Source organism: Macadamia integrifolia, chromosome 11, assembly GCF_013358625.1.
Source record: "Macadamia integrifolia cultivar HAES 741 chromosome 11, SCU_Mint_v3, whole genome shotgun sequence".
Classification (NCBI taxonomy): domain Eukaryota; kingdom Viridiplantae; phylum Streptophyta; class Magnoliopsida; order Proteales; family Proteaceae; genus Macadamia; species Macadamia integrifolia.
In genome coordinates, this window is record NC_056567.1 from 1,199,299 (window position 1) to 1,223,954 (window position 24,656).

General features: G+C 37.1%; 1 protein-coding gene across 6 annotated transcripts in view; it reads left to right on the top strand.

Annotated features, from left to right (window-relative positions):
• The first annotated feature begins 571 nt into the window (after positions 1 to 571).
• Positions 572 to 24,656, top strand: part of LOC122094165 (mediator of RNA polymerase II transcription subunit 13) — a 43,766-nt gene continuing 19,681 nt past the window's right edge. Inside the window, exons 1-17 of one of the 6 annotated variants that reach the window (XM_042664872.1) lie at positions 572 to 876; positions 1,252 to 1,320; positions 5,033 to 5,126; positions 5,935 to 6,035; positions 6,424 to 6,497; positions 6,615 to 6,754; positions 7,745 to 7,831; positions 7,983 to 8,070; positions 8,147 to 8,230; positions 10,542 to 10,619; positions 10,743 to 10,825; positions 11,713 to 11,791; positions 11,918 to 12,259; positions 12,347 to 12,406; positions 13,835 to 14,090; positions 15,958 to 16,224; positions 17,605 to 18,966. In XM_042664872.1, coding sequence (XP_042520806.1) covers positions 6,012 to 6,035; positions 6,424 to 6,497; positions 6,615 to 6,754; positions 7,745 to 7,831; positions 7,983 to 8,070; positions 8,147 to 8,230; positions 10,542 to 10,619; positions 10,743 to 10,825; positions 11,713 to 11,791; positions 11,918 to 12,259; positions 12,347 to 12,406; positions 13,835 to 14,090; positions 15,958 to 16,224; positions 17,605 to 18,966 — 3,024 coding nt within the window. In that variant the 5' untranslated portion in view covers positions 572 to 876; positions 1,252 to 1,320; positions 5,033 to 5,126; positions 5,935 to 6,011. The remainder of the gene's footprint in view (positions 877 to 1,251; positions 1,321 to 5,032; positions 5,127 to 5,934; positions 6,036 to 6,423; positions 6,498 to 6,614; positions 6,755 to 7,744; positions 7,832 to 7,982; positions 8,071 to 8,146; positions 8,231 to 10,541; positions 10,620 to 10,742; positions 10,826 to 11,712; positions 11,792 to 11,917; positions 12,260 to 12,346; positions 12,407 to 13,834; positions 14,091 to 15,957; positions 16,225 to 17,604; positions 18,967 to 24,656) is intronic. The other 5 variants (XM_042664871.1, XM_042664874.1, XM_042664875.1 and 2 more) reach the window with 5 other exon arrangements.

Genomic DNA, 24,656 nt, shown 5'->3' on the forward strand with positions numbered 1-24,656 from the left:
AGATCAACCTCTGTTTTTGTTTTATTCATCATCCACAAAAGGGGGGGGGGGGAAGGACCTCTAATGTGAGGTATCGTGGAAGGATCAGGATCCTCCTCTAAGTACTGATTGCTCAAGTCTTGCTCATAGTTACCTGTGCAATCGACACATGTCCAAGGCTGATCCAACGATTATGCTTCCACCAATCAGAACATAACAAAAAACACCAAGAGCCATTGGATCAGTGCTGACCTGAGTATTGACTGACCTAGGCAGTCATCGCTCAGGAGTGGAGCCGAATCCAGGATAGAGCGTTTTCTTTCTAATATTATTAATAGTGAATAGGATTATTTACTCATACATTTTTACCTAGTTATTTAATTCCGTGAATAAAAGTGGCCCAACCTAATAATTTCTAACTATACCAATAATCCTGATCGAATCTCTATAAAAAATAAGAATCAGAAAAAATCGCGGATTTTTGGAATTTGGTTTAAAAACGCGAATAAGTTCGGCGGACCGAATTGAAACCGAATAATTCGGTTCACTAAAACCCACCCACTGAAAAAACAAAAAAAAAAACCCACTCGATTTCAATTTGGAGATTGGAGAGTAGGGTTTTCCGTTTTCCAATTTGAAACACCAGTACACGTCTTCTTCTCCCCAATTTTCCGATCTACCCTGTCCATGTCTCTGTTCCTCCTGCGGTCGCTTCAAACCCTCTCTTTCCTCCCCCTTTCTCCAGCATAAAATCGTAATTCCCCAGTTCCCCACACGAATCCTCTCTTGCTCTTCCTATTTCCTTTACTCATATCCTGCTCTCTTCTCTGCTGGTTGGGGGATTTTGGTTGTAAGCGCAAGTACAGTAAAGGCACGAACAGGGCACGGACAGTGAAGGTTGGATTCTATCTCTTTTCTTTGGTTATCTGTCTCTGTGGAGGATTTTGGTTGCAGGCGCACGAACAGTGAAGGGTTATTTTGTTTCTTAACCCTTATTTTCTTTGATTTGTCTTATATTTTCTGTAATATCTCTGAGTGTCTTCTTCATCATATCTTTGAATCTGAATCCGCATGGTCCATTTACTCAACTTCAGAAAATTAAATAGAAAGAAGTCTCTCTCTCTCTCTCTCTCTCTCTCCCCGTAAGGCCAAACTAGGCCTAGCTAAAATATCTGCTTGGCACCCGCCATCCCTTTTCCAGCAGCAGGACTTAATTGAGCTTCAACTCTAGTTGACTTACCTTAAACAGTTACAAAAACATTTTTGATGCAGAAAATATCTTTTGTGGGAAGGGTCTAAGTTTATGCATCTGTCGGCTGTTTCAGAATGCACTTAAAATAGGTAAGAAATTGAGAATCACCCATCAGCTAATATAATAGGACTTGCATCCTTAAGCCCATGCATCGTGACAGTTTCTTTTCTACAATAGTAGTGCCTTGTCACAAGCACATTTATAATAAGAAGTTGAAGCATAATGGAGCTTCTCTACTACTTGTTGTCGAGTTGTCTTGAACCACCAAAATGAAAAGCAGCTCAGCTCTAGCTCATTATCAGCCATTGGTTGGACATAGGAATCAAAACCAACAACTTCATTATCTACTTTGTTGTGAAATGATAATCGAACATCAGTTCTCTAATATGTAAATAGAAATTTCATTTTTTTAAAAGAGAGAGCTCTCTCACAGTGCTCTCTCTCTCTCTCTCTCTCTCACACACACACACACACACACACACACACACACACGGTTTCTGTATGCATATGTGTGCGTGTATATCAAATGGGATTGGGATTCCATATGTGGCTGCCTCAGCATATGGAATTTCAAATTTTGTATGTTTTATCTTGTACCCAAATTGAGAATGGGGGTGTTTTACTGGGTATTACTATACAGTTACAGACCTAGTAAGATTTTTTAGTATTGTTCATTTCCAGAATGGGTGGTGTTTTACTGGGTATTACTGTTCTGTAATACTCTAATTGCCTTGTTCATATCCTTGAAGGCCTTGTTGGAATATTTTATTTTGTATGCTTAGCTGTTCATATCTCTTACACTGTTGAGATTTTTGTGTTTATATCTGCTGCCATAAAAGGGCATTATAATTTATGATTGCCAATTAGTTGAAATTTTTGTTTGCTTTATTCTCATTTTATTTACTCTAACCTGCTATCTCCAATCCATTGTATCTGAGAAAGAATGGCAGAGAGGGATAAAAAACAAATGATAACTTGACTGATATGATAGAATTTCGTTCACCTCAAGCTCCACAATAACTGGGATTATGTGAGTTATCTGGTTCGTCAAGAAGGCTACATATATATTTCATAACTCAATCATTAGATTTCCATTTCAGTAAATGCCTGCTTTTACTATTAATGGTTCTTCTGTTAAGTCATTGTGTCCACTCATTGGGTTAGTCAAGCCCTCACCTATAATTCTTAAAATAAGCTTTATCTAGCATAGTGTTGGATCTTACTTAAATAATAACAACTTCTAGTTAAAGTAAGATTTAATGTATCTTCATTATGGACACAAAAGTTATTATATCTCTTACTTAAATTATCACATTGTAACCCTTAATGCTATAATTTCGTGCATTCAAGTTCTAAAACAACATGGGTACAGTGGATATGAAGACGCATAGACCACAATTAAACTCACCATTGGGTCCATCAAAACATTTACCACATACATGACTCAATTGGGCATTTTTCTCAGACACTTGCATTACACAATAAGCTATTTAAATAGTTCTAATTCTTGATATGTATATAGGTTCAGGTCATTGATCCCGTTTAGTTGCTACTCATTAGAATATTTGCAATTTCAGTTCTCTTATATCATGTTAGAATACACTATTTATACCTGATCAGAAGGCGTTTTGTGTAAAGTCTCTAACATCAAAAAGTTGCACCAATGGGAGGTCCCAGTTTACCACACAACAAATTAGTAAAATGCACATTCAACACTCTACTTTAATCCATATCTCATCATAACAGTCCCAATTCACTTCAATTAGACACTCTCATGAACCTTCGCTTTAGTTACTCTAATTTCAAACACCAATAGCCATATGCATGGTCTCACAACATAATTAAAGTTAATTAAACCCAAATTTTACCTTAACCATTTTTAAGCATAAAACCCTCTAAAAGCATCTTTACAACTCTACTTCAAAGGAAAATACAAAATTTAGACCAAATGATGGGACCTCACCTTGAATTTTCTTGAATTGAAGTTGTACTTCAAGAACAATCAAAATCCTCCTAAATTTCCCTCTCTCTTTGATTTCTCGTTTATAATTCTTAATACAACGACCTTCATTTCTCCTAGTCTCAAACAGGAACTGGAAACAAGAACTGGGTTACAGAATCCAATCGGTAACTCCTTGCCCTTGCTGCCTCCTTTCTCTCTCCTCTTCTTCTTCCTCTTTTGCTTGCCTTTCACTTCTCACACAATCCCAACAACAACTCACACACCCAACAACCACGAACACCTAGTAGAAAAATCGGAATTGGGAGAAAAGAAAATCCCCTTCGATGAAACCCCCAAATCAATTCCCTAAAATTTCCTCTCCACCTCATTCTTCTTCATTTTCCCCCTTCTCTTCTTCGATTTTTTCCTTCTTTCACTTTCTCTTTCTCTCAGACTTTAAGCAACGCAAAGAAAAATGGGAAGACCTATTCCTTGGAAACCCTCCCTTCCCCCCTTTTGGCTGAACAATAGAATATGGAATGTCCCTTATGCCCCTATTTTATTCTATCATGATATAAGAGAATTGAAATTGTAAATATTCTAATGAGTAGCAACTACATGGGATTAGTGACCTGAACCTATATACGTATCAAGAATTAGAGCTATTTAAATAGCTTATTGTGTAGAGCAAGTGTTTGAGAAAAATGCCAAATGAGTCATGTATGTGGTAAATGTTTTGATGGACCCAATGGTGAGTTTAATTGTGGACTATGAGTCTTCATATCCACTGTACCCATGTTGTTTTAGAACTTGAATGCACGAAATTGTAGTATTAAAGATTACAATATGATGGTTTAAGAGATATAATAACTTTTGTGTCCACAATGAAGATACATTAAATGTTACTTTAACTAGAAGTTGTTATGATTTAAGTAAGATCAAACACTATGCTAGATAAAGTTTATTTTAAGAATTATAGGTGAGGGCTTGACTAACTCAATGAGCGGACACAATGACTTAACAGAAGAACCATTAATAGTAAAAGCAGGCATTTACTGAAATGGAATTCTAATGATTGAAATATATATGTAGCCTTCATGACGAACTAGATAACTCACAGAATCCCAGTTATTGTGGAGCTTGAGGTGAAGGAAATTCTATCATATCAGTCATGTTATTATTGTTTTTATGCTCCACCATTGCATACATGTGTATACCACTATATCTAGGGTCTAATTTATATTTTTAAATGAATTGTGATGTTATTTTCCTGAATTGTTACAAGTGTGAGGCATGATGGACACTAAGTTAAGTCAAAATTATATTATAAAGAAAGAAAGTTAAAGAAAATATTAATGAAAAGAGTGAGGAAGGGATCCTTCCTAGAATTTCGATAACCGGACAAGGTGGGGTCGATTCTCCCTGGCATTTTGAGCTCCTAGTGACCGGACGGGGTGGGAATCAGTCCTCCTCAGTGTCAAGTGACCGGATAGGTTGGAATTCATGACTCAAGAAAGTTAAGCAAAGAAAAGAAGTAAAAAGAACAAATAATAAATGAAGTAAAAGAAGAGAATAACAAGAAAGGAAAATCTATATATAAGGAAAAGAAAGAGAACCAATACGAAAATAACCTGATCAATTAGATAACAGATGTATAGAAAATCAAAGCCAAGTTTTATTGGCCATGTTCTTCCGTAATGGGTTAGAGATAGATATTACAACATAGTCTTTTTTTTTTTAAAAGGCATGAACTGCATGATCATGACATGATTTCAAAGAAGCATGTTTTACTGCATTGATATGATTGTATTTTTCTCACTGAGCTAGTTAGCTCACCCCATAGTTGTAAATGTTCTCAGAGAGTATGCACAGATGGAGTGCCATAATGCCAATGATGTGAAGGGACGTAGTGGGAAGGACGTAGTTCCTTCGAGCAGTTGAACGAAAATAAAGGTAGAGATATTTAGATAGAAATGTTTTTGTGTTGATAGCTTGATATACTTTTGAGATGTGTGTATGGAGAGCTCTCATTTTGATGTATTTAGTATTGATAGTAGAAATTTTGAGGTAATGTTCAGATATTGATAGCAGTAATTATGAGGTAATGTATGGATACAATTATAGACTTAGGATTGATTTAATAGATGGGTGTTGTTATGTGAGATGGTTATCAGGAATTCTCAGGTGTTATCGAAATGTTTTTAGTTAACCGTTGTGATATTCTGATGTCTCTGTTATTGATGATATATGAAAAATAGATTTTCCTCGTTATTTAAAGGTTCGCGAGGACCTACACCCATATCTTACCTAGATTTGGGGGCGCTACACTCATGGCCTATTCATTGTGAAGTATTGGCCTTTGCCAACCGAGCTATCTATATCTCATTGATATGCATCTCTAATCCAAAGCTGGAAATCCAAAAGATTATGTTCCAGCATAATTCTTTGGTAAAAGTGCTTGGCAGCTATTTGCTACTTGCTAGGTCTTATGGAAACAAACCATCTGTCAAATAAGTTGTTTGATAACTCCCAAATTGGGATGCATGAAATGGGAAGATCTGCAGTTTCTAGTTTTATGGGTTTAACTCAGCTGAACTTATAGTCATCATGAAGGGGTTCTGGGTTATTTTGTAGCTTCTTTCTTTATTATGCCTTTTTTTTGGTCTGTACCATTCTGACTATAACTTTAGTCTATCTTGTTTATCTTCTGGGTATTTCACCTGCCATTTTGAAAATTGACATGTTCCACTTGTCTTTGCAGTTCCAGTTATGTTGGCAGTAGCATAAGGAGTATCAGGAATTTTTTTTTTCTTAAAGGAGTCCTGGCCTTATCAAGTAATGTGGACGAATGTCTTCAAAATTGTATTCTTCTTATCTCTTTTCTTGCTTCTGTAGCTTTGTTTATTTTGAAGTGCACAAGAAGTGGTGGCCCAAGATCCCGGAGCCAACCTCAAACTCATCAGTCATCATAGACCACAGACAAAGAAAAAAAAAAAAAAAAAAAAAAAAAAAAAAAAACTACTCTGGCTCCCTTAAAACCACATTTCCCAACTTAACGCACCTCCATTTAAAGAAACAGTACCAGAAAGTGAAGCTGATTAACGATTATGTCATTCATGCTATTCCAACCATATGAATCTTAATCAAGATTTATATTGTCTGTACTGAGAATTGATATCTTCTCTGCTAGTTATCATATGTTTGTATTGTATGCATTCCATAGGTGCTAATTTGTTGGCAATCTGTGCAGGGAGGCCTACATCACATTTCCTGGTTCCAGTTTCTACCTTTTGAATCTGATCCAAGCTCCCTGTCTGAGAAAAGGTCTGATCCATGTCCACAATGACTGCATGATTTTGCGAAGATTCAATTTATGGGGAAAGTTTGAAATCTGCTTTCCTTTTTGTTCTTTCAAAATTAGTTGTCTTTTTTTTTCCCCAGTGTGAAAGCAGAGCAGAAAGATGCTGCTACATTGTCGGTGCTTTCATCTCATCTGCAATTGCAGAAGGAAGGATTTCTTAGCACATGGACCAATTCCTTTGTTGGTCCCTGGGATCCATCTCAAGGAATGCACAACCCTGGTCAGTATCGTAATTGTTACTCTGGGCCATAGTTGTCAAGGCATCTCCAAGGCGTCGCCTAGGCGTCCAAGCGGTTTGCCTGGGGCCTAGGCGACAGTCGCCTTATTGCACTGCATGCCGCCTTGTGTTTTGGCACTTATTTATGCCAAATATTATTTAAGTAAATGCTTTTTATATTTGTTATTTCATTTACTTAAGATATTATTCATAAATAAGCAAATACCCCCTATTTGAATTCAATAAAAATGGTTTAAAAATCAAATTCTAAAAGGATAAAAAGTCAACCACCCAATTCAAGAAGAAAACTGGATTTTGGTTATAGGGTCGATTTTCAACTTTTAAATGCTGGAGTTTTTCTCAATTATGAAAATTTTATAAATTCTATCATGTTAAAACATTGCTAAAAATAAAAAATCTGGTAAAATAATTTTTTGTTTTGATATCCATAAAATTATTTTCATTCAGGCGATTTTAACAGCATTCGCGCACTTAAAAATAAGTTTGACCGGAGCATAACTTTATCATTACAACTCATATTTAAGTAATATTAAACTTGTTGGAGAGCTGGTTTTATATTATAACTGATACAAAAAGTCTCATGTAAAAATAATATCATTTGACCAGTCAAACTTATTATAGAACCAGAACATTTCTCTAAATTTTGATTTTTTATAACTTAATATGACTTAATGTTAATTTTTTATGATTTAATATGGCTAAATGTTGATTTTTAATGACTTGATGTTGCTTAATCTTGATTTTTTATGATACAAGGTATATATAGCTTACTAAATAATGTTAGAAAATAGGGAAAATAAAATAAAACAATTGGTCGCCTTGTTCGCCTCAAGGCGTGCGCCTTCTCACCTAAGCACTTAGACAATCCTCTACCGCCTTGGTTCGCCTTGGCGCCATGACAACTATGCTCTGGGCTTTGGTTACTCTGTTTCTTGAATTTTGCTCTCTGACTCCCCGGTGTAAACTGCATAGATGAGAAAATCAAGCTCTGGCTTTTTCTTCCTGGACGTCATTCATCTGTTATTGAATCTGCCCAGGCTGCATTGTCCAGATTAAGAGGTATTTTTGTGATCATAAGTCATAACTTAATGTTTTTTCTTGAATGTCATAGGCTATGGATACCTTGTTCATGTCTCACAATATTTTTTATTATTTTCTTGATATTGATGATGGCCTTGGGTGGTTTTTACTTTTTTGTTTCTCCCTCAAGTTGTAGGATCTGGACTTTGGTTGGCCCCTGGTGACTCAGAGGAGGTTGCTACAGCTTTATCTCAAGCTCTCCGGAATTGTATAGAAAGGTTGTCACCTTCTTCCCTTGATCTTATTTAAAATTTATTCGGTTGTAACATGATATATATTGGATTGTAATGGCAGGGCGATGAGAGGGCTTTCTTATGTGAGATTTGGAGATGTATTTGCAAGGTGCCATTCATTTTCACAGAGGGAAAAAATTTTCAGGTCTGTTGATTTAAAATTTTGAGGTTGGAATCACATATTATTCTAGCCATTTTTCCATGCCTGTTATGCTTCAGCATTCTGCTCTTGATAATAATTGTCTGTGAACATCTATTGTTGTCCAACGGAAAAGAATACATATGTTGGCAACTATTTTGTAATGTTGTATGCCTTCATATGTTGATGTTGTCTTCTCGATACAGAGCAATGTGGGGTCAGAGTTGAACCATGCAATACATTTTTCCATATGCAGATCTCTTTTTTCTTATTAACAACTTCCTCTGTTGAAGAGATGTCCTGCACAATTTCTTGTGCTTACAAGTTACAATAAAAACCTCCCTTCAGATGCATAAGCCTATACTTAATGTGTTCTGTCTTATGCAATCTACTTTCTTGGTGTTAGATGTAGTAATTTGCCATATTTTTTGGACTCTATGGTACTTCCAGCAGCACAATATTTTTTGCAGTTATCAAACTTTTCATTAATTCTGTCAAAAGCCTAGAAGTTGCATCCATTTTCTTAAAGATGCTTAAATGGAAAATCCCAAATTGTTATATTTTCTAGAAAAACTTAGATTGATGATGCACCTTGTACTAATAAATTCACTCAAATGAAAATTACATGTCCATTTTTGAGGCTGTGTGCTAAGAGCCTTTAATGCTTTGGTTGAAAGAACAGTAAGAACTAAATCAAGTGTTACTAAACACAGCTTGACTGTTCTTCACACTAAGTGATGATTGGACTGAATTTGTGGAAGTGTCCGAAAACGATGGTTATAAAATTTTGCTAGTAGTCTTTTGGATATTCTGGCCAACAGTTTTTGAAGGAATATTTAGAGATACTGATTTTTTAACACTTGAGGTCTTCTACAGACTGGTTGGTATTAATGGAAGCTAAGGCCATTTGTATGAGCTAAAAATCAACCTTTCGTACTTCCATGTTTTGAGGGTTTAAAAAGAATATCGTAGCCTGGGGCTGTTGGAGATTTTGAAGGTACGTAAAGGGACCTAGAAAGAGATTTTTATTCAAATCAGAAAAAGAAAATGTACAACTATTGCACTATTTCCAATGTATGTGGTGTCCAGAAAAGACTACAGCGCAAAAGGAAATGGCTTATTTCTCAGCAGGTCACCCTTGAATTATGGGTAGCCATTGGTTACCCTTAGGAAAGTCAATTAGACAACCGCATCTTGATATTCCCTCTATATCTTGACCTATTTCATTATCTATCTTCCAATAGTAGTACAATAAGGGGCCATTTACAAACATCTTAAAACACTTGAAGGGATACCACAAGGAACTAGACGCAATAAAATATGAGCTTTAGGTTTGAGATCTAGATTGGACCAACTGCTTAAAATCCTTTTGAGATCGCCCGGGGGGGAGGGTGTGGAGGAACATGATTTAAGATATTGTTTCTTGGATCAGAATCGGTCTTGGCCAATACCGATCCGGATTGCCTTGGATCCGATGGATTTATCCCTATTTTTGTTACATTTTTACCCTTGGGTTGTACCAGTGCATTGGTATCTAATCAGTCAAGAATCGGGATCGGTCTCAGCCAATATCAATCCAATGTTGAGTTTTACGAATTATGGGGAGAAATCCTATGAATTGCTAATATGCCCACAAAATACCTCCACAGCATTGTGACAAAAACATAGTGCAAAAAAGGTGATCTGTTGTCTCCAAATTGCAGTTACATGAAGAGCATCTACTAGCCAGCTTAAGCCCTATGTTGCAGAACTTTAAGAGTGAAGGCTTTATTGGGAGAATCCAAAGCAAAACCAATAACTCCCGGGGGGGGGGGGGGGGGGAGTTGAATATCCAGGTAATAGCTCTTTCTAGATTAGTCCTTAGAAAGATATCGGATGTACAAGTTATTTTTTTGTACTCATACTCATTTAAGTTATAATCATAAACTGCTCTATAAGCACGAGAAGGGTATTTGGGTAATCTTAGTATATTGAGAGTGCTTGTTTGCTCTCATCTAAATATTGCTTACCATTGCGTGGGTGGTTCTGCCTTGTTTTGTTTGCTGCTGATAGTTTACTTTGCATCCAACTGCTAGTTTATGCCGTGGATTTAGGTTCTTATTCATGAATTTTTGCCAAAATAGCCCAACCATGGGTATAGTCATCTTTTCTTTTACATAATTAAACGTTTATGTTTATTTTAAAGGACTCTGAGTTTAGTTCACTAGCAGTATCGTTTTCTCCTTTATGTGATATTCTACCTGGTTTCCTTCAGTGAGTTTAGTAATATAGTGAGTATTTTTTGTGTTGTTCTAAGTAAATACTTTTGCTTTTGTAGGAGAGTGCAGCCAACAGTTGAGTTTATCTTTGCAGCAACTGAAGAGGCAATCTTTGTGCATGTCATTATATCTGCAAAGTTCGTTGAACCTGCCATCTTGTTTCTTTGTTATGGTGTCTAGTCATATTAAATTAGTTTATCTTTGATTTGGTTCATTCATTCAGCAGCAATTTGATATGCATTTTCCCACTTCATCTCCAGGCATATCAGGATTCTTTCTGGTGATGACATGGAAAGAGTATTGGGACACCTCTCTTCTAAGAAATCTGGAGGAAGGCTTCCAGGTAGCCTATTTTTTATTGTTTTTTTCAAGGTTCCTAGCTTGGCAAAATTTGGTTGAGCCAAATTTACTTTTGGTGTAACAGTTTGTCTGTACTGCATTAGTCACTTGTATTCTTCTTGTTTTTGTCTATTTTTCTTGTAGTACCGGTCTTCCCAAGCAGAGTGGTGTTGTTTCTTGTTTTCCTAATAATAAAAATGGGAGTATATTTGAAAGAAAACATTGGGGTTGGACAAAGGATGAAATTTATTTTTGTCCTAAGAAGAGAACCTAAAATTTTAAGATTCATTTTGATTCATATGTAGACAACAAAGCTTGATCATTACATCTATGTGATAATGCATTCAGTTGATGTTTTGATTCATTTTTAAATCCTTGTTATTAGCCCATGTGTTTTTGAATCATCCGACATGGTTGGGTGTAACTGTCATTTCCATTCGACATACACATTCTCAGAGAAAACTGTTGCTTATTTAATACAAATCAACATTGGGCTGTTCCCAAAAAACTATGTTCTGATTTAAAGCAAATAATTTTGAGTTCCTTTGTAATTACAATTTTTACTTATTTTTATTGGGTGTAGAATCTTTTGTGGACTCTGACTGGCTGTGCTGCTCTATGTTTGTTGCTGTTATAACAGAAGATTTTTGTAGTCAATATTTCTTATTGTCAATAAATTCTTACTTATCCTTTAAAAAAAAAATGATATCTGCATAACTGTTTTAAACTTTTTTTTTTTTTTTACTGGAGCTGTAAAACCTTCGTTTCTGTATCTTATTTGAATGTCCCATGTACAATGGCAAGTAAAAATTGAGTATAGTGAATCCTAAATATGTGATGTTCACCTAACGTTGGAATTGGTAATTGGTTTTGCTACTGAAAATTTGACAGTTATTGTTGCTCCTCATGGAATGCGAGGAAGGCTGACAGGATGCTGTCCGAGTGATCTTGTGAAGCAAGTTTACTACAGGTAGATTTTTTTTCCCACACGTCGCCAGTTTTCCAGGTATTCTAAGGAGAGAATAGTAGTTGAGACTGGTGCCTGGATTCTTGTTGTGGTGTTTGTTTATTTATTTCTTGTGATATGGTCAAACAGTTCCAGCAAGGTGAAGCCTTCAAATGGATTTCCTGTTCCTGGCATACCTTTCCAAGTGCAAGGCTCTGGTTGCCAACTTAGGGGGCAGAGTTGCTATGTTGAGGTTACCCTTGGCTGTCCTGGCAATGGAAGTGACAAGGAATTTAGGTCGCTCTCTAATTCCAATGGGAAATTTTCCAAGCCTCATCATGCTGAAGCACCTGCAGCGGCTATTGGCAGGAGTGATCTGAAGCACGGATCAGCAGACTATTCTCCTGTTCTTGAAAGAACATTCATTTATCCATCTGAGGCAGTCCTTGTCCCAGTCATGCACACAATATTTTCCAGATCATCTCTGAAGAGGTATTGGCTGTTTGGCATTTCTTCACTGTCACCTATTGCTGCAGTTTATATTACATTAATTAACAATGGTGATTCTCATACTTGCAGATTCTGGCTACAAAATTGGGCACGCACATCTCTATTTGGTTCTTCTTTCTTTATGGATTGGTTAGTCAATGTTCTTGGTTTTAAATGTCATTACTAATGCTTAAACTTTACTTAAGGAAACTTGTGCCTTTTAGTTTAGTTAGTTCAGTTATTATTCTCCATTTTGACCAAAATGAAGATTGTTGTATGCCATGATTGCATTGTGACCCCAATTGGCCAAAAAATCTCTCCTGCCTTTGTTGTAGTGGACTGACTGCCCAGGCTCAAGTTTCATCCTTGAGGCTAGTATAACAAATTGCAACTAGTGACATGGAAGCCATTCACTCTTTAAAAGAAGTGTGGAATTTGCAAGTTACAGAACACAATTAATAGAGTGATCAAGCTTTATTGGGGTGAAATCTGTGGAGTTATAAGTGTATAACATGGAAATGAACAGTTTGTTGAAATTAAGTATGAAACATGGTGACTCTTATAAACAATACAAGTCAGGGATGTTGTCACTTGTCTCCACCACCAAGGGGGGGTGTGTGACAGCTTTTGGATCATCCATGGGAAACTAGGCCCATCCGGTTTGGGAGGAATCATTAGGTCTGACTGACACTGGTAACATTTTGGGGGGGCATGCGCAGGTCCCTATGGTGAGGGTAATTCTCCTAGGTCATAGCGTTTATTTCTTTTCATGGATATGGTATTTACCATTGGAGAAGGATTTTACAAACATAAAAGATGAAGGTGATTTGGTGACTGGTTATCACTTGGGTGTCATCAAGCAAGGGGGGTTTGTACGTGTTTGATGCAGTTACCATACCAGCATAGGAGGATATAGAATCAGCCCAACTAGCCCCCATGGTTTAGTTAAACCGAGTCCATATTGGGCCCGTAGTCTGTCCATAAATCATAATATTGCCTGCGCATGTAGTAGATTGGATTAAGAGTGTGGGTACTATGTGACTTGCGTGGAGATGAGTTTTTCTTGAAGATGCTATTGCTCTCTGTAGTACTATGTTTGCTACTATTTAGTTACTATTTTCTGGAGTAGGTTTAGTTGCCAAGTCATTAGAACTGCTTAGACTCTATTTTATAAATAAAGATTGCATGTTCACCATGAATACAAGCTGAGTCTATCATGATTCTCAGCACATCCTGTCTATCTCCCATCGTTCTCTCTTCTTCTCTCTCTTCTCTTCATAGATTCTGGTTTGCTTTCTCTTCGGTTTTGTCACATTTAAGAATGGGTCTGGAAGTAACCTCGTTCCTGTTATGTGTAGTGAATGAGTAAATGCTCATTAGCATGGGAATATCATCTGCATAATTGATTTTTCCTTGCTTGTCTATGTTGGTAGCTATTCATTATCCTTTCTGTTTCTGTGGTATACAAATTCCGATTATAATTTCTCTACTCATTTCTGTCTAATTTTCACTTACCTTTACACTTTCTTTCTTTTTTTAGATATTTGCCCTAAAATTTTCTTTTCTTTCTCATGCTAGTTTGGAAACTGCTGGCAAGATCGAGTCTATAGATGGCCCATGGAGTGAGTCCAACGGGATATGCTCACTGCACAGCTATAACAGCAGTAGTAACAGCAATAGCAGTAGCATCAGCAGCATAAGTAGCACATCCAGTGAAAGTGAGTATAGGACCACAACAGGGACTGGTGACCTTGAGGCAGATGCCGATTCACTGACATGTAAACAGTCAGATTTATCTTCTAATGATCAGTTTGAGAATGATGGCCAGAAACTGGTACGATAGCTATGCAGACTTAATATTTTTCACTTCATTTCACTTGAGCTTTTTATTGTTGTATTACTGTTTTCATTAACTCTTTTTCTCTAGATTCATGATATATGACATAATAAGGTTGATTGGACTTGGATTTTTTTTTTTTGGCATCCCAACAACAACTACCTATCATAGTTGGTGAGCTGTGCTATGTAAAAATCCCATGCTCACCAGGAGGTCTCAAGTTTGAGCCTCCTGGCTGTTACCTACTTCCCTCCCCTACCTATCAAAAAAAAAAAAAAAAAAAGGTTGATTGGACTTTTAATGCCTCAGGTTTTGTGACTTAATAATTTTGAAAATTGTACCGCCTGAAGTGCTAATTCATTCTATTACCGGAAATACTAAGTACACCTGTTCCTCATCCCTCTCCCTCCTATTTTAAAATTTTAAAACAAAGTAGATGAAGTGAAATTTTTATTGATTAGGAAAGCGGTGGTGAGCCCCAGATAAAAGGGTGACATACAACAGGTCAACAATGCAGTATAATATGCCATACCTGTTGAAATCCAATGGGGCTCCTGGAGTTCCTACGCAGTTCTGGTGTGGGCAGGTCAGGAGAAAAAGAAAAGCAAATTCATTTACTTAGCTTGATTATTGTTTAATCCACCAAATTGCAACGTGTAGAAATAATATACATGCAATAAATTCCTTAGTACCTATGCATTCGTTCTAGTTAAAGAAGTCTCATAGAGTAATGCGAGATTCGAGCTTAGGAGCCCCCCACTTACCCAACTTGCTCAGAATCCAGTGGACGTGAGCTCTCTGATACCTGTGGTTAGGATATCTTTGAGCTGATCATTGTGATTTTAAATGGGTCGTGGATTATCCTATTGATGCTAATAGGCACCATAAGATTTTATAAAGTTGAAGAAGGCTGTATCGTTACCTGTAATAGCCTTAGCAGACCAGCAGCTCCTTGAACGGTTGAGAGGAGGAGAAGAAGAAGAAGGGAGAAGAACCTCTTGGGCTTCACGCCGCAGAGAGTCAATTGGATCAAACTCCAATTCCATCAGCCTTGATCAAACACAAGACAACTCTTCATTGAGAAGACAATAGTAGCAGCCATTAATTTTTTTATCAAAATCATTCTGAGCTTTAGGAACCTCCTCTTCTTTATTTATATTGTTGATGGGGGAGGGAATTAAAAAATAGAAGGTTCCTTGAAAGGAAACCTTAATTTAGTCTCCTAATATTATACTTACTAAAAACTGAAAATAGGAACTAACTGAAATTAGAACTAGCTGAAAAGGAAAACTAACTATTAGTGACTTGACTCAGCTAATGACTTGACTCCTAAGAAAACAAATATAATTTAAGAACCCAGCTATACAGGAAATTAATGTAAAAGGAAAGAAGTCAGTTAATCCCATATGCAACCATTATACCCCTAGTTCAGGCCCATAAAAGTGGCCTATTACACTCAAAACACATGGGATCAAACGCCCAACATGTATGAAACCCAACCCTAGACTTATTCCTAATAAAACAAGACTATTTCGGTGATGAATCTGCATCACTTCAATGTGATATTCTTTTCAGTTGCTTTTTGACCTAATATTTCTTTTATGCAATTTTCATCATTATATGATTTTCTTATAGCATATGTTAATGTGGATCATCTTATCATTTTTTAATATAAAAATTCTTTGAGGATTGGCCATCATTGATTGTTACTTGTATAGGATAAGAGAAATTATTTCACTGAAGTTATGATGCGAACATACTCAAACCTGCTTTCTATTACTGGAGTCCTGCTCCTCTTTGTCCTAGATTATTATATTATGTTTGTCAAGTGACTCAGCATAGCAATTTAACTGTGTCTTTACAGGTTTCTAAGCGTCCACGCATGGTGATGACCGATTCGTTTGGTCCGTCAGGAACAGGAATCACTTCGACCATGCAAGAAGCATACAAGGCAGGGTATAATTCTATTGAAGTTAACAACTCAGCCACCACAGGGGTGGTAAATGATTCTCTAGGATCTCATTGGTTTGATGATGAAGGCAGGGGTATTGGCATGGACATCCAAATACTTCTTTCTGAGTTTGGGGATTTTAGTGATTTCTTTGGAGATGATGTTCTGCCTTTTGGTGAGGTATTCTCTTGTTCAGATATCATCATCATATTCACCTATTTTCATAATTTTGTTTTTCTATTTTCAGTATTTTTTAGTTCTGAGTAAGGGAATTAGGATTGACCAAGCTTTGCCTGAATCTTACCTTGCCTGGGACATAAGCATCTGGATCTAGATCCTGCTTGGTCTTAGCAATAACAGGGCAGGAAACTTTCGTTACCTGGTTTATCAACTAGTCTAAGCTCTTAGATTAAGACAAGCCCCGTTTATCTAAACCTGATATTAAGTCCATGGCCTGCAGTCAGCCCTATAAGTTCAGTAATGTAAGATTGGGTCACAATTGATCCAATCCCAGGCAGGACCTTTACTAAATTCAATAAAAATCAAATTCAGGGACCGATAGAATGAATAAAACAGAAAATAGAGAATGAAGGGAAGAATGGGGTAGGGGAATAAGTTGGGTCGAGCATATAATTCTTCCCTAGGGCATCTCACCCATGCTATCTTGGCTGTTGAAGGCAATTAATTGCAATTTTCTTTGTCCATTCAATTCTGCAATCTGCTGGTCCATAGTATCCATCCTTGTGTTCAGTAATTGGAGGGATTTCATCACATCCTTCAGTGAGTATTGTTTGGAGCTTCCTTCAGCCATAGCTCTGATACGAAACAATGTAAGATCGAATCATTTGCGAACCAATCTTACATTTTGCCCACAAGTGATTTGATCTTACATTATTCATCTTTGTCAACAGCGTACTGTTGGGTGGCAGTAATGCCCAACGGGTCAGGTTGGACCATTGTGACCTCCATCCCTTTTAAGTGTCTTGAGTCACAGAAAACACTTCCAGAATTTACTAAAGATTTCTGCTGAAAATTTAGTGTCATTATGTACATCCCTGATGCAATTACCTAATATCGCAAGAGGTACTCATTTTCCTTTCCTTGTTTTGTTTATTATGCTAAGAATTTACTCTCGTCTTCTTGGGATATTGAACAGAAGAATTTGACATGATGCACAACTGCAAAGTATTCTTCTTACGACACTTATCAGTTCTGTCATCTCCAATATCTACAGTTCTCTCTCTCTCTCTCTCTCTCTCTCTCTCGGGTTATTGGAAGCAGTTCTCTTTTTTTCCTATCGTTTCTAGTGAACTGATAGATCCTTGTCAACTTTCACTTTTTCCCTCCATATTCCTGAGCACTTCCAAGATTTAAATGATCTAAATGAACGCGTAACTATTTATGTTTCTATTTCATTTACGCCTACTATTGGTTGGTCTGCCCTTCAAAACTTACATTGATCTGAAAAAAGAACATGCCTTCTTTTTTTCGGTTATTGATTTTCTGATATGATATGCATAAAGGCTGTTGGAACTCATTATGAACCATCTTTTGTTGAAGCCCCCAGGAACTGCAGAATCACAAGCTCTAATGTTTCCAGTTGCAGACTCAGGAGATGTAAGTGGTAGTCCTTGTACTGTGGGGATGGATTTAACAGATCAGATGTTTTTATCTGGATTTCCATCTATTGATGGCTTTACTGCACCTCCTTCAGTTGTAATGGATGAATCACAGAGCATAAATCAAGAAGTTATTCGGTCAGGTGCTCCAGGAAATTCTTCTTCAGCACCCTCCACAAGTGTGTTTGATCATTTGTCTAAAGCTGAAGCCATGATGACATTCGCTGAAGAATATAGAGCTGTTGAAACCCATGCAAATGATTTGCCCTCATCAATTTTCAGAAGCCCATACATGCCAAGTTCTAGGAAGGTAGATAGTTCACATTCAACCTCTTGTGCTTATGTGTATGGTGCAGTGCCACCTTCTTCTTGTTTGGATGTCTCAGATGAGAATCTTAACGTGCCGTTGAATTCAAAAGCTGATCCTGCGGGGCATGAAGCAAGTTCCACTCTCTACTCAAATAAATACTACACTCATGTTGAGTGGGGGAAAGAAAAGCTTGATGATAGATCATTGGCTTGTAATAATACCGCTGCTTCTTGTGAGGTGGTAACACCATCTTCTTCTGTTTCTGGTTTCAATTCTGCAAATGCTGCTAAAGTTTTCCAGAAGAAGAATGAAGGAACATTTGAAGCAGGACACCTGTTGTTGTCTGCCAAGACTGTGCTTGCTACCGAAGTTGAGTGCATCATGTTCCAAGCTTCTATGTGCAGGATGCGTCACATGCTGTTTTCATCGAGTCATTCAGTGCCTACTGGGCTGAGTAGATTAACTGGCAGTGCTGTTTTGGATCAGCTCCCAGGGGACCCAAGCACCCCAGGAGACAAGTTTTCTAGCAAGTATGAGGTAAAGAAAAAGGAAAACATACCAGTTAGAATAGCAGGTGATGTTGATGGAGGAATACTTGATGGGCCTGTTAATGCACCTGTTGGTGTTTGGCGTTCTGTTGGGGTTCCTAAAGGGGCCAAGTCCACAAATTCACCAAGTATTGACAATACACCATGTTTGCACCAGACTCTTTTCAATGAGGAAGGTATGGTGACATACTCTCACAAACAACCTGTTGAAGAGCTTCTGGATGCTATGGCCTTACTTGTCCAACAAGCTACTTCATTTGTTGATGTGGCACTGGATGCTGACCATGGTGATGGTGTATATGGTTGGCTTGCACTACAAGAGCAATGTAGGCGTGGATTTCCTTGTGGGCCTTCTATGGTCCATGCAGGCTGTGGTGGAGTTATGGCTTCTTGTCATTATCTGGACATCGCTGGTTCAGAGTTACTTGACCCACTTTCTGCTGATGTAAGCTGATATAATCCTGCTCTCAACTCTTTCACATTTCTTTTTCTGTATTATGTGGTACTGTAAGATATTTTGTAAATGCTGCTTTGTGTTGTTTATTCTAGTTTTAATTGAATGTCATTTAATACATCTCTACTTTTTATGAAGTCCAAAATGGTAATATTGACCAAGGTGCATAGAATTGGGAGGTGATTTTAAGAGATATCTTGGAGATGTATCATATAGATGCTAAGGGACACGATATGCAAAAGATAGCATGGATAAGCTTAGGATATATGCAAACAACTATTTTGAAGCATAATACAAAAGCAGTAATTTGGCCCAACCATAGGATGCTAAGTGGTCGGACCCACTATCCACCACGAGGCAGATTAGTTAGGGTAAAAAATTTGTGTACAAGTATTCCCCTGATTCCCTGATTACCTGTAAATGTTGAACTATATTAGAGTTAAATTATGTTGCAATATAAAGCTTTTGAAAATTCATTAAATTTTATAAACAAATGGATGGCTAGAAACACTAGGGAAAGATTCCAATACATTGGTGATACATGATTGTGTTTTGTTGTCAAAATTAAATAGTAACCAATCTAGACCATGCTCTTCCTATTCAGTGGTTGGATTTGCCAAATCGTCCTTCCATGTGGCACATTTGATGGTCAGGGCATGGAAACTTCCATGGGTCAGGAAACTTTACCTAAATATAGATGTGGTAGGGTCGACGGTCGAGGGCTTTTCCTACTCGATGTCACTCTCATTGCTGATGCGGTTGCTGCCGCTGCTGCCAGGTTCATTTCTTCTTCTGCTGCTGTTGCTATTCTGCAACAGAGTGGTGATACGGGTCGAGACAGCTTGATACCAAAATCGTCCTTTTTTCATATTTCATTTAGCAGGGTATCGTATTGACACCACATATCCTGGTATTGTCTAATATGTATCGAGACTTAATTCCTTGATATTGACAGATGTGGTAAATAAGACTTACTGTGTATACTAACTTACGACTGTAGTTAGGGATGAAGTGATTATTGTTGGGGAGTGGGATTTGTTCATGATTTTCTTGTTCGACTAACTGAGAATGGCTTTCTTGATTTTAGAAGTGGTTGGATTCGTGATGCCATCAGTTCAGGAGTGGGGGAGAGAGCCCTTCATCTGGTTACTGCTTGTAATTGCAAACACAAACCAAGTTAAAAGGTTTGGGGGACTGGACGGGAGATGGTCTAATTAGCCATAACCAGTCAATCTTTTTGCATGGATCTTTGCGCTCAGCCTTGCTTGGAATCTCCATGTAGCCGACCCCATTAAGTTGGATAAGGTTTTGGATATTGTTGCTGTTGTTGAGGAGAGACGGTCTAAGGTGGATGTTCATGAGAAGAAAGACTAGCATTTCAAATGGAGAGTAGTGAGGGTTCTATGGTTCAGACTCAGACTGCTGTCAATCAGAGTGAAGGTTCAGAAATTTTACAAGGAAATAATGAAGATGAGGTGGAAAAAGTCACATTCTAAAAGAACCAGCGGATAGAACCTTGTTCCTATAGAAGTGTGCAAGTTGGGTCTCTTTCTCTTCAGTGGGATTGATTTTCCTCTAATTTCAAAAGAACCTTTGGAATAGACAGATCATAGAGCATAGGTGTGGGAGACATAGGAAGTCAATTTGTTTTAGAGAGATGGACGTGTAGCATAGTTTTCAAGGAGACAAGGTCAAGGATTAAAGTATTTGTATCCTTCGCCAAAATTAAGAAACGTATTGGAGGGTATCGTATCGGAGATATGCTTAAGATACCCACATAAATGGATAGGGAACACATTTTTATACACTTTTGCATTAAAAAAACAGTTAAAAAAAACTATATATATAACATGTAGAATGCATAAACACTAAAATAGAGGGTATCGCATTGATAGACAAGTATATTGAGCTCAAAATGTTCTCAATGATGAGGTTTCTTACAGTTTTTTGTGTTCTCATTGCCATTGCCACTGTGATGAGTGTCATGAAGAATGTCGTGGTAGTTCATATTCATAGCTATGACCTTCTTCTTGAATTGGAGCAATTAAGATGATGTTGTGCACTTATCGGACATAGACACAATATTTACTCTAGTCGAAATATCTATTGTAGTGGGACTTTTATTTATGGTAGAATCTTATGTACTGCTCTGGAGTGGCCAGTGTTAGTCCTGCATAAGTCCCATATCTATAGCCTGAAGAAGAACCTAATGATACATGGTGTCCATGTTTGGATGAGGCACCAACATGAGCCGAGCTAATGCTCATTGACTCCATACTACTCTTCAACGCATCACTATAACTTGGATTGTGGGAACACCTATCCCTTCGACTATAAGACTTTGGTTGCGTGCGAGCACCATGATGTGTATCTTGGGTTGCATGTGTAAATGCACCCTCTTCTGTGAAATGTACCGGTACATAAGTTTGGCCACATCATCATCATCATCATTATCATTGGCACCATCCTTTGTTTGATCATCATCACTTTTTGGTTGAGTTACACTATATGTAGCACCTGATCTCGTCCTCCTTATATCGCTATCATCGGAGCTATCATCATCCTCTTGTATATTTGATGGTGCTTCTGTTTTATCATCAAGATTTTTAAAATCTTGATTTATATCTTTAATGATGTCCTCTATAAACGGATCAGGTGTGATTTCTCGTCAATCTTCGGATAATTTGTCCATCACCAAAACCTTTTCAGTGTCCTCAATCCATCCCCTAACTAGATCTTCATCATCGAGTATGTGGGTGATGTCAAATGGACTGACATCAATATCATCCCCTGATTTCTCCAATTCTAAGTAATTCATCTTCAATTTCATGTTGTGGTGCACATACACTAGCTTCTCCATCTTCTCATAACACAGACAATTTCGAGGTTTGGTGTGTATTAATCCGAAACTCCAGTTACGTTCACAGCCACTTGAGGTTGTCATGCACAATAATATTTTCATTGCGATTGGCCTCAAGCTTGGAGTGTTGCACCCATAGCTGAGCCACCAATCAATTGTATAAGGATAATTGCAACATTAAGAGTTTGAAATACAAGGATAGCTCATTAAACCTAAATTACCAGGGCATTTTGTTCCTCTAGCACGGATAGCTAAATGATCAGAAAACTCATGAGTGGCCTCCCAGAAGTACTTCACCTATAAAGATATTAAAATATTAATACGCCACTCAATGTATTAAATATTAATCAATATGTAAGATTAGTAGATTACTAACCTCTTCAACCACATCTTTGGCCGCATCAATATTAGGAGCTAACTTGTTTATAACATCCTTTAAAGATTGCATCAAATCACTCTTAAACCTTAAATTGTTTGTGTAGTGAAGATCCGGATTCAAATAATAGACTACAGATGGTTACATATTATTTATTGTTAACGATTGAGTATATTAAATTACTAATAAAGTCACTGATAAATTTAATTGAGAAATTACCTGCCCGATGAAGGTCTTAAAGCAACATTTTTTCCCATATGTGATTTATAATCTTAAAAATGCTTTAATTGACTTTGGGTTCTCATCTTCTATCTTCTGTTTGACAATTTTCATACAATGCACTATATTTCCTATAGTCCATGTCTCATCTCCATCAATTACTCTAAGAACCACAAAGAGTGGTTGCATAACCTTAGTAAGTCGAGACACCCTTTTCCAAAACTTTGTTAAGGTGGTTAGGTCTTGAACAGTTTTTTCAATTTCAGTGCTTGCATATCTACTAGTGAACCACTCAGTATAGGTGAATGACTTAACCAGCCCTTCCTTCAGGTTTTGAAGACTACCAAGTGCAATATAATTTCTTGCAAATCGTGTTGCTGTGGGCCTCACCAAGTCACCTTTCGTGTATTTTGTCATCAATGCCAACACCTAGTTGTGATTGTAGATGAAGTTGGTGATCATCTTGGCATCAGAAACCACTTTTTTTATTTCACCAATGTCCTTGAACATCAAATCAATACAATGGTCCATAGTTGTCAAGGTGTCGCCTAGGCAACGACTAGGAGTTCAGGTGGTTTGCCTAGGGCTTAGGAGACAGTCACCTTGTTGCACTGCATGTCACCTTGTGTTTTTACCCTTATTTATGCCAAATATCATTTAAGTAAATGTTTTACTTAAGATATTATTCATAAATAAGCAAATACCCCCTATTTGAATCCAATAAAAATAGTTTAAAAATCAAATTTCAAGAGGATAAAAGCAACCCCCCAGTCTAAGAACAAAAGCTAGATTTTGGTTATAAGGGCGATTTTCAATTTTTAAATGCTAGGGTTTTTCTCAATTATGAAATTTTATAAATTCTACTATGTTAAAACATTATTAAAAACCAAAAGTCCGGTACAATAATCTTTTGTTTTGACATCCATAAAATTATTTCATTCAGGCGATTTTAACAGCATTCGCGCACCTAAAATTTTGACCAGAGCATAACTTTGTCATTGCAACTCAGATTTAAGTAATCTTAGATTTGTTAGAAAGTTGGTTTTATATTATAACTAATACAAAATGTCTCATATAAAAATAAAATCATTTGACCAGTCAAACTTATTATAGAACAAGAGCATTTACCTAAATGTTGATTTTTTATAACTTAATATGACTTAATGTTAATTTTTTATGATTTAATATGGCTAATTGTTGATTTTTAATGACTTGATGTTGCTTATTCTTTATTTTTTATGATACAATAAATAATGTTAGAAAATAGGAAAAATAAAAAATAACACTTGTTCGCCTTAAGGCGAGCGCCTTCTCGCCTAAGCGCTTAGACAACCCTTCACCACCTTGGTTCACCTTGGCACCGTGACAACTATGCAATGGGCTGCAGAAGATGTCCAATATAGGTTGGGATACTTCACCATAAGTAAGACACCAGCCTTTTTGAAATTTGCAGCATTATCTGTCACAGCCTGGACAACATTTTCTGGCCCAATGTCCTGCACAACTTCATCCATTAATTTGAAAACATACATTGCATCATTGATATCTGTTGACGCGTTGAAAGACTTATGGAAGATTATTTTCCCATCACAATATACGAGAAAATTGATGGACATCCTGTCAGTCCACTCCACCCATCACACAAGATGATCGCTCTATATTCATGCCACTTGTATTTAAACTCTTTAATATATTCATCACCTCTTTCACAATAGCATTTAAGTATGGCCCAACAATTTCATGAGGTGTGGGTGGGTTCACATTTTTTCACATGCCTGAATCTTCTTAACCATTGCGTTAAAGTATGGATCTTCAGCCTTGTGAGGGGGAATCATAGAACTATGGAACCACTTAGAGATTGCTTTACCAATTTTTTTACTCAAATGTCTTTGGTTTAAAACTCTCTTCAATCCTTTGTTGCCCTTCATCATGCTCTTTATATGGTACATTTCTCATATCTCTAATATCTGGGCTCCTTTTCCCCTTGCCCTTACCACTTCTTGCAAATTTGTCAAACATACCCTTCATAATGCCTTTGCCCTTATCTACACTTGGACGACCTGCAGAGCCAGCACCTTGGTCATAAATCATCGGGCCACCATGCGCTGGTCTTACAGATTGATTTCTTCTTAACTGTTCTGTTGTTCATTCTTTTTCTCTTGCTTCCTCCCTTGACATATGCATCGCTCATGCAAACTGTTAATTTTCATCCTCTACCTCCATATT